At 37.6% G+C, this 17,786-nt stretch overlaps 1 protein-coding gene across 3 annotated transcripts in view; it reads right to left on the bottom strand.

The window, feature by feature from the left end:
- The window catches only part of LOC102687511 (collagen alpha-1(XX) chain), a 69,435-nt gene that overhangs the window by 37,784 nt on the left and 13,865 nt on the right, over nt 1-17,786 (bottom strand). For all 3 annotated transcript variants that reach the window (XM_069179402.1, XM_069179404.1, XM_069179403.1), the window contains exons 4-5: nt 16,414-16,557; nt 209-358 (exon numbers count right to left, since the gene is read on the bottom strand). In XM_069179402.1, coding sequence (XP_069035503.1) covers nt 209-358; nt 16,414-16,557 — 294 coding nt within the window. The remainder of the gene's footprint in view (nt 1-208; nt 359-16,413; nt 16,558-17,786) is intronic.

Below are 17,786 nucleotides of genomic sequence, written 5' to 3'. Positions count from 1 at the left end.
TTTAATTACATTTAATTTTTTTAATATATTGTTTATAGTCAACAGAATAATACTGCCTCTGGGAAAACAGATTAGTGATGCTTTCTAGGAGTAGTATTACTAGACTGTTCGTTGCACTCTGTGAATCTTCTGATGCTGAAGACAGCGACTAGCTGGCAGACTCCCAGTGCTGGGCTCCAGGCGGCACTGCGAGGGACACTGGGCCTACCTGCCTCTGAGGACTCCCTGACAGCGGTAGCAGTGGACTGCAGGACTTGCGTGGAGTTGACTGCTGTTGAGCCTCCAGAGCCACCAAGCCCCTTTCTTCTTGTGTCTCGGGCTTCACTGCGGTTTCTGGACTCCTCTCTCAGCCTGTCAACTGCCAGAGCAACAACAGCTTCTGAGGACAGCAGCATGTTTTCTATGAGCACTTACGGTCCATAATTACATGTGTCAGCTTATTCAACACTTTCCACCTTTTCAACAGTCTAAACCTCTGTGAATATCTTGCTGTTCTTGGTGCACAAATCTTGACTTGTAATATAATTGCCCGTAATAGTGTCAATAATATAGTGGCAGGCATTACTGTGGGCAACATGGTAAAATATATAGTAATTATAATCCCATCCATTCATTTTCAAACCACATCTTCCAAACTCAGGGTCATCAGGGAGACAGAGCCTATTCCAGTGTGCTGGGATGTCAGTGTATCACAAGGCACACTGATGCAGACACAGACACACACACTCTGACCAGGACCAATTTGATCTAATTAACTAATTAACCTACCAGTTTGAATAGGAGAACATTCAGACTGCTCACAGACAGCACCCCAGGTCCCGAACTGAACCCAAGACCCCAGCATTGGGACCCCAGCAAGACCACTCCATCATCATAGCAGCCTTACAGCTTTAATGTTTTGATTTCTTCTTGGCACAAGAGAGCAGGTGCAAACATGAGTATGAGGAACAGGTCATATAAATAAGGCCGTGTTCCACGGTCATAAAGAAGCAGAGACTCCCTCAACACAAATCTAACCAGGAGTCCAATAAAAACAGTTCTATTCAATAAACAAATCCTGATTTATGTACAGTGACCAAAGTACTTCATATTTTCTAAATGGATGATCAGGTGGACCAATTTGCAGACCTCAATTACCAGTTGCCTGCAGTTTTCACAGAGCTCTCTGACCTTAACTATGATGAAAATGCTTTGTGTCCTTTTACTGTATACCCCAGGGAGACATTAAACCTTCGGAGGACTCTGTACAGCTCCTGAGACTACCACTGCCCTCCTAAAGAGCAGAATGATATTGTAGATTTCGATTTTCTGAAATTTATTTAAAGCAATCTTTAGAAGTGAGAATAAATGTGAACTTATTGTTTTCTGGAATTCACTTATTCACAGTATGGAAAATATTATTTTGTTCTCTGCAATTATGATTATACAGATTACAGTATAATATTATTAGACATTTTAAGTGAAACACATTATCCAATTTGTAACTCAATCTGCTGTATGATGTTTTTTTTTCCCAATTTCATCTGGGGTATGAATAAATCTGGAGGGCACTGTATACATGATAATTTGGAACAAATATCCACTGTTTTGAAACACAATATATATTTTACAATACAATATTTTGTTAGTGTGGCGAACTGAAAGTACCAAAATGATCACACACCAGGATGAAGTTTATAATCATGTTAAGAGTATACGATCATATTTTCTCCATTTACCTACTGTCCTGAATTCCACAAACTCCTTTTACAATTTCACTTTAAGAGCAATGCTCACACAATAAGATAGTCTGCCAACTAAACTGGAGGAAAAGCAAAGGAACCTATTTACTTAATTCTATGTAATTTGAGGTGTTTGTTTTGTCTTAGTGTGTTTCTGAAAACAAAACAAAAGAGTTATAAAGATAGTGGGGTTAGACAGATAGGCTTGCACTTTAATTCCTGTGCCTTCTGGGTGTTTTGGCCTGAATTATTGTTATTGCTTTCCAGAAGCACACAAAACATGCCAAAGAAATACATCTTGAAACTACATTTTAGATGTATACTATATAATGCAAAATAGAGGAACAGTCAGAAATACAAATGAACATTTACTGAATACATTTATAATAAGACTACATACATTTTATGGCTTTTCATTCATATACTGTAACACTATTTATATATATATCATATAACACATAAATATGACAAATAACATATCAACACATATTTATGTGAAATTCTCATTATATTCGCAATGTAAAAATACTGCATACTGTACATAGAGTATTGGTTCTGAAATATACCTGAAGCATTTAATTTTATATAACCTTATACTGTATGGCAATATGCACTGCAATGCCCTAAAAGGGAATGTTGTCTATACTGGCCTGAAAGCAAAAGAACCTGAGTAAAATTTTAAAACTCTTCCATTTTCCTTTTATTCCAGAGAGGTATAATAAAAAATAAATTGAGTATTTATTGGGTATTCCTGACTCTTACCCTAGCTAAGCCCAAAACAATGTTCATTGAGGACACCACTGAACATGAGATTTCTATTAATATACTACTTGACAAACAAGTCAAGGTTTCTGACTGTTATTGTCATTGGCTGAAGTATATTTTCCCCTGAAATGGGTAGAAGGTGGTATTGATATTTTATAGGTCGACTGACCCTAACCCTAACCTTCCCAATCCTTAGCTAGGGTTAGGGTTAGAATTCCCTCAAACCGTACACAAGTTCTGATGGCATGGCTGTATTTCAGGACTGAAAAGAAATGTAGGAAAAGTGGTATTTCTAAGTTAGCTTCACATTTGTTTTCTTCCATATATGGCTTTGTGCACTGCAATGCCTATAAGGGAATGTTGTCTATATTGCCCTAATAGCAAAAGTTTGAAAGAAACTGAGTAGTATTTTCAAACTCTTGCATTTGCCTTTCATTCCAGAGAGGCATATTATCAAATAAATTGAGTATTTATTGGGTATTCCTGACTCTTACCCTAGCTAAGCCCAAAACAATGCTCATCGAGGACAACATTCAACGTGAGATTTCCCTTATCAGATTTCTTAACAAAAAACAAAATTTAAGCATTGATGATGTTTTCTCATTCGTTTGGGGAGGTTTCTATGTCAGTTCTGACTGTTATTGTCATTTGGTGAAGTATATTTTCCCCTGAAATGGGTAGAAGGTGGTATTGATATTTTAAAGGTCAACTGAACCCTAACCCTAACCTTCCCAATCCTTAGCTAGGGTTAGGGTTAGAATTCCCTCAAACCGTACACAAGTTCTGATGGCATGGCTGTATTTCAGGACTGAAAAGAAATGTAGGAAAAGTGGTATTTCTAAGTTAGCTTCACATTTTTTTTCTTCCATATATGGCTTTGTGCACTGCAATGCCTATAAGGGAATGTTGTCTATATTGCCCTAATAGCAAAAGTTTGAAAGAAACTGAGTAGTATTTTCAAACTCTTGCATTTGCCTTTCATTCCAGAGAGGCATATTATCAAATAAATTGAGTATTTATTGGGTATTCCTGACTCTTACCCTAGCTAAGCCCAAAACAATGCTCATCGAGGACAACATTCAACGTGAGATTTCCCTTATCAGATTTCTTAACAAAAAAACAAAATTTAAGCATTGATGATGTTTTCTCATTCGTTTGGGGAGGTTTCTATGTCAGTTCTGACTGTTATTGTCATTTGGTGAAGTATATTTTCCCCTGAAATGGGTAGAAGGTGGTATTGATATTTTAAAGGTCGACTGAACCCTAACCCTAACCTTCCCAATCCTTAGCTAGGGTTAGGGTTAGAATTCCCTCAAACCGTACACAAGTTCTGATGGCATAGCTGTATTTCAGGACTGAAAAGAAATGTAGGAAAAGTGGTATTTCTAAGTTAGCTTCACATTTTTTTTCTTCCATATATGGCTTTGTGCACTGCAATGCCTAAAAGGGAATGTTGTCTATATTGCCCTAATAGCAAAAGTTTGAAAGAAACTGAGTAGTATTTTCAAACTCTTGCATTTGCCTTTCATTCCAGAGAGGCATATTATCAAATAAATTGAGTATTTATTGGGTATTCCTGACTCTTACCCTAGCTAAGCCCAAAACAATGCTCATCGAGGACAACATTCAACGTGAGATTTCCCTTATCAGATTTCTTAACAAAAAACAAAATTTAAGCATTGATGATGTTTTCTCATTCGTTTGGGGAGGTTTCGATGTCAGTTCTGACTGTTATTGTCATTTGGTGAAGTATATTTTCCCCTGAAATGGGTAGAAGGTGGTATTGATATTTTAAAGGTCGACTGAACCCTAACCCTAACCTTCCCAATCCTTAGCTAGGGTTAGGGTTAGAATTCCCTCAAACCGTACACAAGTTCTGATGGCATGGCTGTATTTCAGGACTGAAAAGAAATGTAGGAAAAGTGGTATTTCTAAGTTAGCTTCACATTTTTTTTCTTCCATATATGGCTTTGTGCACTGCAATGCCTATAAGGGAATGTTGTCTATATTGCCCTAATAGCAAAAGTTTGAAAGAAACTGAGAAGTATTTTCAAACTCTTGCATTTGCCTTTCATTCCAGAGAGGCATATTATCAAATAAATTGAGTATTTATTGGGTATTCCTGACTCTTACCCTAGCTAAGCCCAAAACAATGCTCATCGAGGACAACATTCAACGTGAGATTTCCCTTATCAGATTTCTTAACAAAAAACAAAATTTAAGCATTGATGATGTTTTCTCATTCGTTTGGGGAGGTTTCTATGTCAGTTCTGACTGTTATTGTCATTTGGTGAAGTATATTTTCCCCTGAAATGGGTAGAAGGTGGTATTGATATTTTAAAGGTCGACTGAACCCTAACCCTAACCTTCCCAATCCTTAGCTAGGGTTAGGGTTAGAATTCCCTCAAACCTTACACAAGTTCTGATGGCATGGCTGTATTTCAGGATTGAAAAGAAATGTAGGAAAAGTGGTATTTCTAAGTTAGCTTCACATTTTTTTTCTTCCATATATGGCTTTGTGCACTGCAATGCCTATAAGGGAATGTTGTCTATATTGCCCTAATAGCAAAAGTTTGAAAGAAACTGAGTAGTATTTTCAAACTCTTGCATTTGCCTTTCATTCCAGAGAGGCATATTATCAAATAAATTGAGTATTTATTGGGTATTCCTGACTCTTACCCTAGCTAAGCCCAAAACAATGCTCATCGAGGACAACATTCAACGTGAGATTTCCCTTATCAGATTTCTTAACAAAAAACAAAATTTAAGCATTGATGATGTTTTCTCATTCGTTTGGGGAGGTTTCTATGTCAGTTCTGACTGTTATTGTCATTTGGTGAAGTATATTTTCCCCTGAAATGGGTAGAAGGTGGTATTGATATTTTAAAGGTCGACTGAACCCTAACCCTAACCTTCCCAATCCTTAGCTAGGGTTAGGGTTAGAATTCCCTCAAACCGTACACAAGTTCTGATGGCATGGCTGTATTTCAGGACTGAAAAGAAATGTAGGAAAAGTGGTATTTCTAAGTTAGCTTCACATTTTTTTTCTTCCATATATGGCTTTGTGCACTGCAATGCCTATAAGGGAATGTTGTCTATATTGCCCTAATAGCAAAAGTTTGAAAGAAACTGAGTAGTATTTTCAAACTCTTGCATTTGCCTTTCATTCCAGAGAGGCATATTATCAAATAAATTGAGTATTTATTGGGTATTCCTGACTCTTACCCTAGCTAAGCCCAAAACAATGCTCATCGAGGACAACATTCAACGTGAGATTTCCCTTATCAGATTTCTTAACAAAAAACAAAATTTAAGCATTGATGATGTTTTCTCATTCGTTTGGGGAGGTTTCTATGTCAGTTCTGACTGTTATTGTCATTTGGTGAAGTATATTTTCCCCTGAAATGGGTAGAAGGTGGTATTGATATTTTAAAGGTCGACTGAACCCTAACCCTAACCTTCCCAATCCTTAGCTAGGGTTAGGGTTAGAATTCCCTCAAACCGTACACAAGTTCTGATGGTATGGCTGTATTTCAGGACTGAAAAGAAATGTAGGAAAAGTGGTATTTCTAAGTTAGCTTCACATTTTTTTTCTTCCATATATGGCTTTGTGCACTGCAATGCCTATAAGGGAATGTTGTCTATATTGCCCTAATAGCAAAAGTTTGAAAGAAACTGAGAAGTATTTTCAAACTCTTGCATTTGCCTTTCATTCCAGAGAGGCATATTATCAAATAAATTGAGTATTTATTGGGTATTCCTGACTCTTACCCTAGCTAAGCCCAAAACAATGCTCATCGAGGACAACATTCAACGTGAGATTTCCCTTATCAGATTTCTTAACAAAAAACAAAATTTAAGCATTGATGATGTTTTCTCATTCGTTTGGGGAGGTTTCTATGTCAGTTCTGACTGTTATTGTCATTTGGTGAAGTATATTTTCCCCTGAAATGGGTAGAAGGTGGTATTGATATTTTAAAGGTCGACTGAACCCTAACCCTAACCTTCCCAATCCTTAGCTAGGGTTAGGGTTAGAATTCCCTCAAACCTTACACAAGTTCTGATGGCATGGCTGTATTTCAGGACTGAAAAGAAATGTAGGAAAAGTGGTATTTCTAAGTTAGCTTCACATTTTTTTTCTTCCATATATGGCTTTGTGCACTGCAATGCTTATAAGGGAATGTTGTCTATATTGCCCTAATAGCAAAAGTTTGAAAGAAACTGAGTAGTATTTTCAAACTCTTGCATTTGCCTTTCATTCCAGAGAGGCATATTATCAAATAAATTGAGTATTTATTGGGTATTCCAGACTCTTACCCTAGCTAAGCCCAAAACAATGCTCATCGAGGACAACATTCAACGTGAGATTTCCCTTATCAGATTTCTTAACAAAAAACAAAATTTAAGCATTGATGATGTTTTCTCATTCGTTTGGGGAGGTTTCTATGTCAGTTCTGACTGTTATTGTCATTTGGTGAAGTATATTTTCCCCTGAAATGGGTAGAAGGTGGTATTGATATTTTAAAGGTCGACTGAACCCTAACCCTAACCTTCCCAATCCTTAGCTAGGGTTAGGGTTAGAATTCCCTCAAACCGTACACAAGTTCTGATGGCATAGCTGTATTTCAGGACTGAAAAGAAATGTAGGAAAAGTGGTATTTCTAAGTTAGCTTCACATTTTTTTTCTTCCATATATGGCTTTGTGCACTGCAATGCCTATAAGGGAATGTTGTCTATATTGCCCTAATAGCAAAAGTTTGAAAGAAACTGAGAAGTATTTTCAAACTCTTGCATTTGCCTTTCATTCCAGAGAGGCATATTATCAAATAAATTGAGTATTTATTGGGTATTCCTGACTCTTACCCTAGCTAAGCCCAAAACAATGCTCATCGAGGACAACATTCAACGTGAGATTTCCCTTATCAGATTTCTTAACAAAAAAACAAAATTTAAGCATTGATGATGTTTTCTCATTCGTTTGGGGAGGTTTCTATGTCAGTTCTGACTGTTATTGTCATTTGGTGAAGTATATTTTCCCCTGAAATGGGTAGAAGGTGGTATTGATATTTTAAAGGTCGACTGAACCCTAACCCTAACCTTCCCAATCCTTAGCTAGGGTTAGGTTTAGAATTCCCTCAAACCGTACACAAGTTCTGATGGCATAGCTGTATTTCAGGACTGAAAAGAAATGTAGGAAAAGTGGTATTTCTAAGTTAGCTTCACATTTTTTTTCTTCCATATATGGCTTTGTGCACTGCAATGCCTATAAGGGAATGTTGTCTATATTGCCCTAATAGCAAAAGTTTGAAAGAAACTGAGTAGTATTTTCAAACTCTTGCATTTGCCTTTCATTCCAGAGAGGCATATTATCAAATAAATTGAGTATTTATTGGGTATTCCAGACTCTTACCCTAGCTAAGCCCAAAACAATGCTCATCGAGGACAACATTCAACGTGAGATTTCCCTTATCAGATTTCTTAACAAAAAACAAAATTTAAGCATTGATGATGTTTTCTCATTCGTTTGGGGAGGTTTCTATGTCAGTTCTGACTGTTATTGTCATTTGGTGAAGTATATTTTCCCCTGAAATGGGTAGAAGGTGGTATTGATATTTTAAAGGTCGACTGAACCCTAACCCTAACCTTCCCAATCCTTAGCTAGGGTTAGGGTTAGAATTCCCTCAAACCGTACACAAGTTCTGATGGCATGGCTGTATTTCAGGACTGAAAAGAAATGTAGGAAAAGTGGTATTTCTAAGTTAGCTTCACATTTTTTTTCTTCCATATATGGCTTTGTGCACTGCAATGCCTATAAGGGAATGTTGTCTATATTGCCCTAATAGCAAAAGTTTGAAAGAAACTGAGTAGTATTTTCAAACTCTTGCATTTGCCTTTCATTCCAGAGAGGCATATTATCAAATAAATTGAGTATTTATTGGGTATTCCTGACTCTTACCCTAGCTAAGCCCAAAACAATGCTCATCGAGGACAACATTCAACGTGAGATTTCCCTTATCAGATTTCTTAACAAAAAACAAAATTTAAGCATTGATGATGTTTTCTCATTCGTTTGGGGAGGTTTCTATGTCAGTTCTGACTGTTATTGTCATTTGGTGAAGTATATTTTCCCCTGAAATGGGTAGAAGGTGGTATTGATATTTTAAAGGTCGACTGAACCCTAACCCTAACCTTCCCAATCCTTAGCAAGGGTTAGGGTTAGAATTCCCTCAAACCGTACACAAGTTCTGATGGCATGGCTGTATTTCAGGACTGAAAAGAAATGTAGGAAAAGTGGTATTTCTAAGTTAGCTTCACATTTTTTTTCTTCCATATATGGCTTTGTGCACTGCAATGCCTATAAGGGAATGTTGTCTATATTGCCCTAATAGCAAAAGTTTGAAAGAAACTGAGTAGTATTTTCAAACTCTTGCATTTGCCTTTCATTCCAGAGAGGCATATTATCAAATAAATTGAGTATTTATTGGGTATTCCTGACTCTTACCCTAGCTAAGCCCAAAACAATGCTCATCGAGGACAACATTCAACGTGAGATTTCCCTTATCAGATTTCTTAACAAAAAAACAAAATTTAAGCATTGATGATGTTTTCTCATTCGTTTGGGGAGGTTTCTATGTCAGTTCTGACTGTTATTGTCATTTGGTGAAGTATATTTTCCCCTGAAATGGGTAGAAGGTGGTATTGATATTTTAAAGGTCGACTGAACCCTAACCCTAACCTTCCCAATCCTTAGCTAGGGTTAGGGTTAGAATTCCCTCAAACCGTACACAAGTTCTGATGGCATAGCTGTATTTCAGGACTGAAAAGAAATGTAGGAAAAGTGGTATTTCTAAGTTAGCTTCACATTTTTTTTCTTCCATATATGGCTTTGTGCACTGCAATGCCTATAAGGGAATGTTGTCTATATTGCCCTAATAGCAAAAGTTTGAAAGAAACTGAGTAGTATTTTCAAACTCTTGCATTTGCCTTTCATTCCAGAGAGGCATATTATCAAATAAATTGAGTATTTATTGGGTATTCCTGACTCTTACCCTAGCTAAGCCCAAAACAATGCTCATCGAGGACAACATTCAACGTGAGATTTCCCTTATCAGATTTCTTAACAAAAAACAAAATTTAAGCATTGATGATGTTTTCTCATTCGTTTGGGGAGGTTTCTATGTCAGTTCTGACTGTTATTGTCATTTGGTGAAGTATATTTTCCCCTGAAATGGGTAGAAGGTGGTATTGATATTTTAAAGGTCGACTGAACCCTAACCCTAACCTTCCCAATCCTTAGCTAGGGTTAGGGTTAGAATTCCCTCAAACCGTACACAAGTTCTGATGGCATGGCTGTATTTCAGGACTGAAAAGAAATGTAGGAAAAGTGGTATTTCTAAGTTAGCTTCACATTTTTTTTCTTCCATATATGGCTTTGTGCACTGCAATGCCTATAAGGGAATGTTGTCTATATTGCCCTAATAGCAAAAGTTTGAAAGAAACTGAGTAGTATTTTCAAACTCTTGCATTTGCCTTTCATTCCAGAGAGGCATATTATCAAATAAATTGAGTATTTATTGGGTATTCCTGACTCTTACCCTAGCTAAGCCCAAAACAATGCTCATCGAGGACAACATTCAACGTGAGATTTCCCTTATCAGATTTCTTAACAAAAAAACAAAATTTAAGCATTGATGATGTTTTCTCATTCGTTTGGGGAGGTTTCTATGTCAGTTCTGACTGTTATTGTCATTTGGTGAAGTATATTTTCCCCTGAAATGGGTAGAAGGTGGTATTGATATTTTAAAGGTCGACTGACCCTAACCCTAACCTTCCCAATCCTTAGCTAGGGTTAGGGTTAGAATTCCCTCAAACCGTACACAAGTTCTGATGGCATAGCTGTATTTCAGGACTGAAAAGAAATGTAGGAAAAGTGGTATTTCTAAGTTAGCTTCACATTTTTTTTCTTCCATATATGGCTTTGTGCACTGCAATGCCTATAAGGGAATGTTGTCTATATTGCCCTAATAGCAAAAGTTTGAAAGAAACTGAGTAGTATTTTCAAACTCTTGCATTTGCCTTTCATTCCAGAGAGGCATATTATCAAATAAATTGAGTATTTATTGGGTATTCCTGACTCTTACCCTAGCTAAGCCCAAAACAATGCTCATCGAGGACAACATTCAACGTGAGATTTCCCTTATCAGATTTCTTAACAAAAAACAAAATTTAAGCATTGATGATGTTTTCTCATTCGTTTGGGGAGGTTTCTATGTCAGTTCTGACTGTTATTGTCATTTGGTGAAGTATATTTTCCCCTGAAATGGGTAGAAGGTGGTATTGATATTTTAAAGGTCGACTGAACCCTAACCCTAACCTTCCCAATCCTTAGCTAGGGTTAGGGTTAGAATTCCCTCAAACCGTACACAAGTTCTGATGGCATGGCTGTATTTCAGGACTGAAAAGAAATGTAGGAAAAGTGGTATTTCTAAGTTAGCTTCACATTTTTTTTCTTCCATATATGGCTTTGTGCACTGCAATGCCTATAAGGGAATGTTGTCTATATTGCCCTAATAGCAAAAGTTTGAAAGAAACTGAGAAGTATTTTCAAACTCTTGCATTTGCCTTTCATTCCAGAGAGGCATATTATCAAATAAATTGAGTATTTATTGGGTATTCCTGACTCTTACCCTAGCTAAGCCCAAAACAAGGCTCATCGAGGACAACATTCAACGTGAGATTTCCCTTATCAGATTTCTTAACAAAAAACAAAATTTAAGCATTGATGATGTTTTCTCATTCGTTTGGGGAGGTTTCTATGTCAGTTCTGACTGTTATTGTCATTTGGTGAAGTATATTTTCCCCTGAAATGGGTAGAAGGTGGTATTGATATTTTAAAGGTCGACTGAACCCTAACCCTAACCTTCCCAATCCTTAGCTAGGGTTAGGGTTAGAATTCCCTCAAACCGTACACAAGTTCTGATGGCATGGCTGTATTTCAGGACTGAAAAGAAATGTAGGAAAAGTGGTATTTCTAAGTTAGCTTCACATTTTTTTTCTTCCATATATGGCTTTGTGCACTGCAATGCCTATAAGGGAATGTTGTCTATATTGCCCTAATAGCAAAAGTTTGAAAGAAACTGAGTAGTATTTTCAAACTCTTGCATTTGCCTTTCATTCCAGAGAGGCATATTATCAAATAAATTGAGTATTTATTGGGTATTCCTGACTCTTACCCTAGCTAAGCCCAAAACAATGCTCATCGAGGACAACATTCAACGTGAGATTTCCCTTATCAGATTTCTTAACAAAAAAACAAAATTTAAGCATTGATGATGTTTTCTCATTCGTTTGGGGAGGTTTCTATGTCAGTTCTGACTGTTATTGTCATTTGGTGAAGTATATTTTCCCCTGAAATGGGTAGAAGGTGGTATTGATATTTTAAAGGTCGACTGACCCTAACCCTAACCTTCCCAATCCTTAGCTAGGGTTAGGGTTAGAATTCCCTCAAACCGTACACAAGTTCTGATGGCATAGCTGTATTTCAGGACTGAAAAGAAATGTAGGAAAAGTGGTATTTCTAAGTTAGCTTCACATTTTTTTTCTTCCATATATGGCTTTGTGCACTGCAATGCCTATAAGGGAATGTTGTCTATATTGCCCTAATAGCAAAAGTTTGAAAGAAACTGAGTAGTATTTTCAAACTCTTGCATTTGCCTTTCATTCCAGAGAGGCATATTATCAAATAAATTGAGTATTTATTGGGTATTCCTGACTCTTACCCTAGCTAAGCCCAAAACAATGCTCATCGAGGACAACATTCAACGTGAGATTTCCCTTATCAGATTTCTTAACAAAAAACAAAATTTAAGCATTGATGATGTTTTCTCATTCGTTTGGGGAGGTTTCTATGTCAGTTCTGACTGTTATTGTCATTTGGTGAAGTATATTTTCCCCTGAAATGGGTAGAAGGTGGTATTGATATTTTAAAGGTCGACTGAACCCTAACCCTAACCTTCCCAATCCTTAGCTAGGGTTAGGGTTAGAATTCCCTCAAACCGTACACAAGTTCTGATGGCATGGCTGTATTTCAGGACTGAAAAGAAATGTAGGAAAAGTGGTATTTCTAAGTTAGCTTCACATTTTTTTTCTTCCATATATGGCTTTGTGCACTGCAATGCCTATAAGGGAATGTTGTCTATATTGCCCTAATAGCAAAAGTTTGAAAGAAACTGAGAAGTATTTTCAAACTCTTGCATTTGCCTTTCATTCCAGAGAGGCATATTATCAAATAAATTGAGTATTTATTGGGTATTCCTGACTCTTACCCTAGCTAAGCCCAAAACAATGCTCATCGAGGACAACATTCAACGTGAGATTTCCCTTATCAGATTTCTTAACAAAAAACAAAATTTAAGCATTGATGATGTTTTCTCATTCGTTTGGGGAGGTTTCTATGTCAGTTCTGACTGTTATTGTCATTTGGTGAAGTATATTTTCCCCTGAAATGGGTAGAAGGTGGTATTGATATTTTAAAGGTCGACTGAACCCTAACCCTAACCTTCCCAATCCTTAGCTAGGGTTAGGGTTAGAATTCCCTCAAACCGTACACAAGTTCTGATGGCATAGCTGTATTTCAGGACTGAAAAGAAATGTAGGAAAAGTGGTATTTCTAAGTTAGCTTCACATTTTTTTTCTTCCATATATGGCTTTGTGCACTGCAATGCCTATAAGGGAATGTTGTCTATATTGCCCTAATAGCAAAAGTTTGAAAGAAACTGAGAAGTATTTTCAAACTCTTGCATTTGCCTTTCATTCCAGAGAGGCATATTATCAAATAAATTGAGTATTTATTGGGTATTCCTGACTCTTACCCTAGCTAAGCCCAAAACAATGCTCATCGAGGACAACATTCAACGTGAGATTTCCCTTATCAGATTTCTTAACAAAAAAACAAAATTTAAGCATTGATGATGTTTTCTCATTCGTTTGGGGAGGTTTCTATGTCAGTTCTGACTGTTATTGTCATTTGGTGAAGTATATTTTCCCCTGAAATGGGTAGAAGGTGGTATTGATATTTTAAAGGTCGACTGAACCCTAACCCTAACCTTCCCAATCCTTAGCTAGGGTTAGGTTTAGAATTCCCTCAAACCGTACACAAGTTCTGATGGCATAGCTGTATTTCAGGACTGAAAAGAAATGTAGGAAAAGTGGTATTTCTAAGTTAGCTTCACATTTTTTTTCTTCCATATATGGCTTTGTGCACTGCAATGCCTATAAGGGAATGTTGTCTATATTGCCCTAATAGCAAAAGTTTGAAAGAAACTGAGTAGTATTTTCAAACTCTTGCATTTGCCTTTCATTCCAGAGAGGCATATCAAATAAATTGAGTATTTATTGGGTATTCCAGACTCTTACCCTAGCTAAGCCCAAAACAATGCTCATCGAGGACAACATTCAACGTGAGATTTCCCTTATCAGATTTCTTAACAAAAAACAAAATTTAAGCATTGATGATGTTTTCTCATTCGTTTGGGGAGGTTTCTATGTCAGTTCTGACTGTTATTGTCATTTGGTGAAGTATATTTTCCCCTGAAATGGGTAGAAGGTGGTATTGATATTTTAAAGGTCGACTGAACCCTAACCCTAACCTTCCCAATCCTTAGCTAGGGTTAGGGTTAGAATTCCCTCAAACCGTACACAAGTTCTGATGGCATGGCTGTATTTCAGGACTGAAAAGAAATGTAGGAAAAGTGGTATTTCTAAGTTAGCTTCACATTTTTTTTCTTCCATATATGGCTTTGTGCACTGCAATGCCTATAAGGGAATGATGTCTATATTGCCCTAATAGCAAAAGTTTGAAAGAAACTGAGTAGTATTTTCAAACTCTTGCATTTGCCTTTCATTCCAGAGAGGCATATTATCAAATAAATTGAGTATTTATTGGGTATTCCTGACTCTTACCCTAGCTAAGCCCAAAACAATGCTCATCGAGGACAACATTCAACGTGAGATTTCCCTTATCAGATTTCTTAACAAAAAACAAAATTTAAGCATTGATGATGTTTTCTCATTCGTTTGGGGAGGTTTCTATGTCAGTTCTGACTGTTATTGTCATTTGGTGAAGTATATTTTCCCCTGAAATGGGTAGAAGGTGGTATTGATATTTTAAAGGTCGACTGAACCCTAACCCTAACCTTCCCAATCCTTAGCTAGTGTTAGGGTTACAATTCCCTCAAACCGTACACAAGTTCTGATGGCATGGCTGTATTTCAGGACTGAAAAGAAATGTAGGAAAAGTGGTATTTCTAAGTTAGCTTCACATTTTTTTTCTTCCATATATGGCTTTGTGCACTGCAATGCCTATAAGGGAATGTTGTCTATATTGCCCTAATAGCAAAAGTTTGAAAGAAACTGAGTAGTATTTTCAAACTCTTGCATTTGCCTTTCATTCCAGAGAGGCATATTATCAAATAAATTGAGTATTTATTGGGTATTCCTGACTCTTACCCTAGCTAAGCCCAAAACAATGCTCATCGAGGACAACATTCAACGTGAGATTTCCCTTATCAGATTTCTTAACAAAAAACAAAATTTAAGCATTGATGATGTTTTCTCATTCGTTTGGGGAGGTTTCTATGTCAGTTCTGACTGTTATTGTCATTTGGTGAAGTATATTTTCCCCTGAAATGGGTAGAAGGTGGTATTGATATTTTGATATTTTAAAGGTCGACTGAACCCTAACCCTAACCTTCCCAATCCTTAGCAAGTGTTAGGGTTACAATTCCCTCAAACCGTACACAAGTTCTGATGGCATGGCTGTATTTCAGGACTGAAAAGAAATGTAGGAAAAGTGGTATTTCTAAGTTAGCTTCACATTTTTTTTCTTCCATATATGGCTTTGTGCACTGCAATGCCTATAAGGGAATGTTGTCTATATTGCCCTAATAGCAAAAGTTTGAAAGAAACTGAGTAGTATTTTCAAACTCTTGCATTTGCCTTTCATTCCAGAGAGGCATATTATCAAATAAATTGAGTATTTATTGGGTATTCCTGACTCTTACCCTAGCTAAGCCCAAAACAATGCTCATCGAGGACAACGTTCAACGTGAGATTTCCCTTATCAGATTTCTTAACAAAAAACAAAATTTAAGCATTGATGATGTTTTCTCATTCGTTTGGGGAGGTTTCGATGTCAGTTCTGACTGTTATTGTCATTTGGTGAAGTATATTTTCCCCTGAAATGGGTAGAAGGTGGTATTGATATTTTAAAGGTCGACTGAACCCTAACCCTAACCTTCCCAATCCTTAGCTAGGGTTAGGGTTAGAATTCCCTCAAACCGTACACAAGTTCTGATGGCATGGCTGTATTTCAGGACTGAAAAGAAATGTAGGAAAAGTGGTATTTCTAAGTTAGCTTCACATTTTTTTTCTTCCATATATGGCTTTGTGCACTGCAATGCCTATAAGGGAATGTTGTCTATATTGCCCTAATAGCAAAAGTTTGAAAGAAACTGAGTAGTATTTTCAAACTCTTGCATTTGCCTTTCATTCCAGAGAGGCATATTATCAAATAAATTGAGTATTTATTGGGTATTCCTGACTCTTAGATTCAATTCCTGGAGCACTACCTGAGGCGAGTTTGGACATTCTCCCTGCATTTGCGTGGTTTTCCTCCGGGTGCTCCCCTATTCTCCCACAGTCTAAAACCATACTGGGAGGTTAATTGGCTTCTGGCAGAATCTGGCCCTGGGGTGACTGTCTCCGTGTGTGTGCCCTTCAATGGACTGGCATCCCGTCCAGGCTGTACTCCGCCAGCTTGCCGAGGTTAACGAGAATAACGAGGCTTTGGCGCTCTTACTGGATAAAGAGGTTTGAATAGAGATAGAAGGAAGGATGGATAAAGGTTGGTGCTGAGCTTTGGCCTTACTGGTGAAGCTGCGCTTGGCAAAGAGGCGCTCCTGGGTGCCGTTGAGCAGGAATATCTGCAGCGTGTACTCCTGCGCGGCGACGAGGCCGGCCACAGTGGCCTTTGCGCTGCTGGTCGTCAGCATCATCTCGTGCTCTGTCTCAGCTTTCAAAGGGCCAACATGGGGGGCAAAGAAACAGAACAAACAGGAGATGACTCGGTCTGTGTCGTGCAGTCATACAAGCATCCTGGGAACAAGCAGATCTGTTTTCGGCACAGGGTCTGGGTCCGCAGTACAAGGCGTTCTTCAGAGGACTCTTTCTTCAGAGGCTGGTTAAACAGTGGCTCAACAAGACAGCTGGCTCAAGCAGGGAGTCTGACTTGCTTGTCCAACCCCCTCAGTGGACAGATCATTAAGTCTGTTACTAATTCATCCCAGTTTTGATCAGGGATTTGTGTTAGCATTCTTATTTTCCTGAATGGAAAGTGTCGGTGGAATTTGTTCTAACTTAACTGCAAGCCTACTGTATATAACTGCTAAAAGAAACCACGAGAAACATCTTACTTTCCTAGGCAGCCACCATGCTAATTTGTGCTAATAATGTTTGTTTGTGTGCTTTGAACTTCCCTTTCCTTTTGATCTCACTCTCACTGTAACATCTCCCTGCCATAATTTTGCCTGTCGCCACAGATCCATGTGACAGTGACAGAGGGGGGAGCATGAAAGATGCACAGGAACTCATTCAGAATCTAAAGAACAGCAGTTCTTTCAGTAAAATATGGTACAGCATATGGAATTGTGAAAAGAGCTTATGAAAAGCTCTCTGCAGTCCTGCATTGGACTAAGCTGCTATTGAAGACTCCTTGGACGAATACTAATTTGCTCTCACCATTTCACAGCACTAGAAAGCAGAAACAGCCTAGAGTTAAGTCTGCTTCATGCATATTAAGTCAAAGTCAGGAGGCACAGACAGATGTGTTACTCTCATTTTTGCTCATGAGCATGGCATAGCTATACTTTGACCAGTGAAATGGGCTCATGCATAATTATTATAAGGAACAACTTTCAGGGTTATGGTGTTTTTAAGAGCAAGCAAAAGTTCCTGTGGATCATGGGTAATGTGACAATTGATTAGCTGTGACCATTTCAGAATGAGAGAATGCATAATCATAAAAAAACATCTAATTCTGTTTAGCTTATGAGCTTTTTAGCCTTCCGTTCAGAGTTATGTTGCTTTTTAACAATAAGCAGTAGCTATAAACTGCTATCCGTGCCTGATAACTTTAACATTATTAACACTATTGGTTTTTCTTTGCTCTGCAAAGTGACCCCGGCTACAGTAGACAAATGCTGAAAGGTAAAGAGGCGAGAACAAGTCTGAAAATCATCTGAA

The sequence above is a fragment of the Lepisosteus oculatus genome, chromosome 16, assembly GCF_040954835.1.
Source record: "Lepisosteus oculatus isolate fLepOcu1 chromosome 16, fLepOcu1.hap2, whole genome shotgun sequence".
NCBI lineage: Eukaryota > Metazoa > Chordata > Actinopteri > Semionotiformes > Lepisosteidae > Lepisosteus > Lepisosteus oculatus.
Note: the sequence above shows the minus strand (reverse complement) of the source record. Positions and strands in the feature narration are given on the sequence as shown.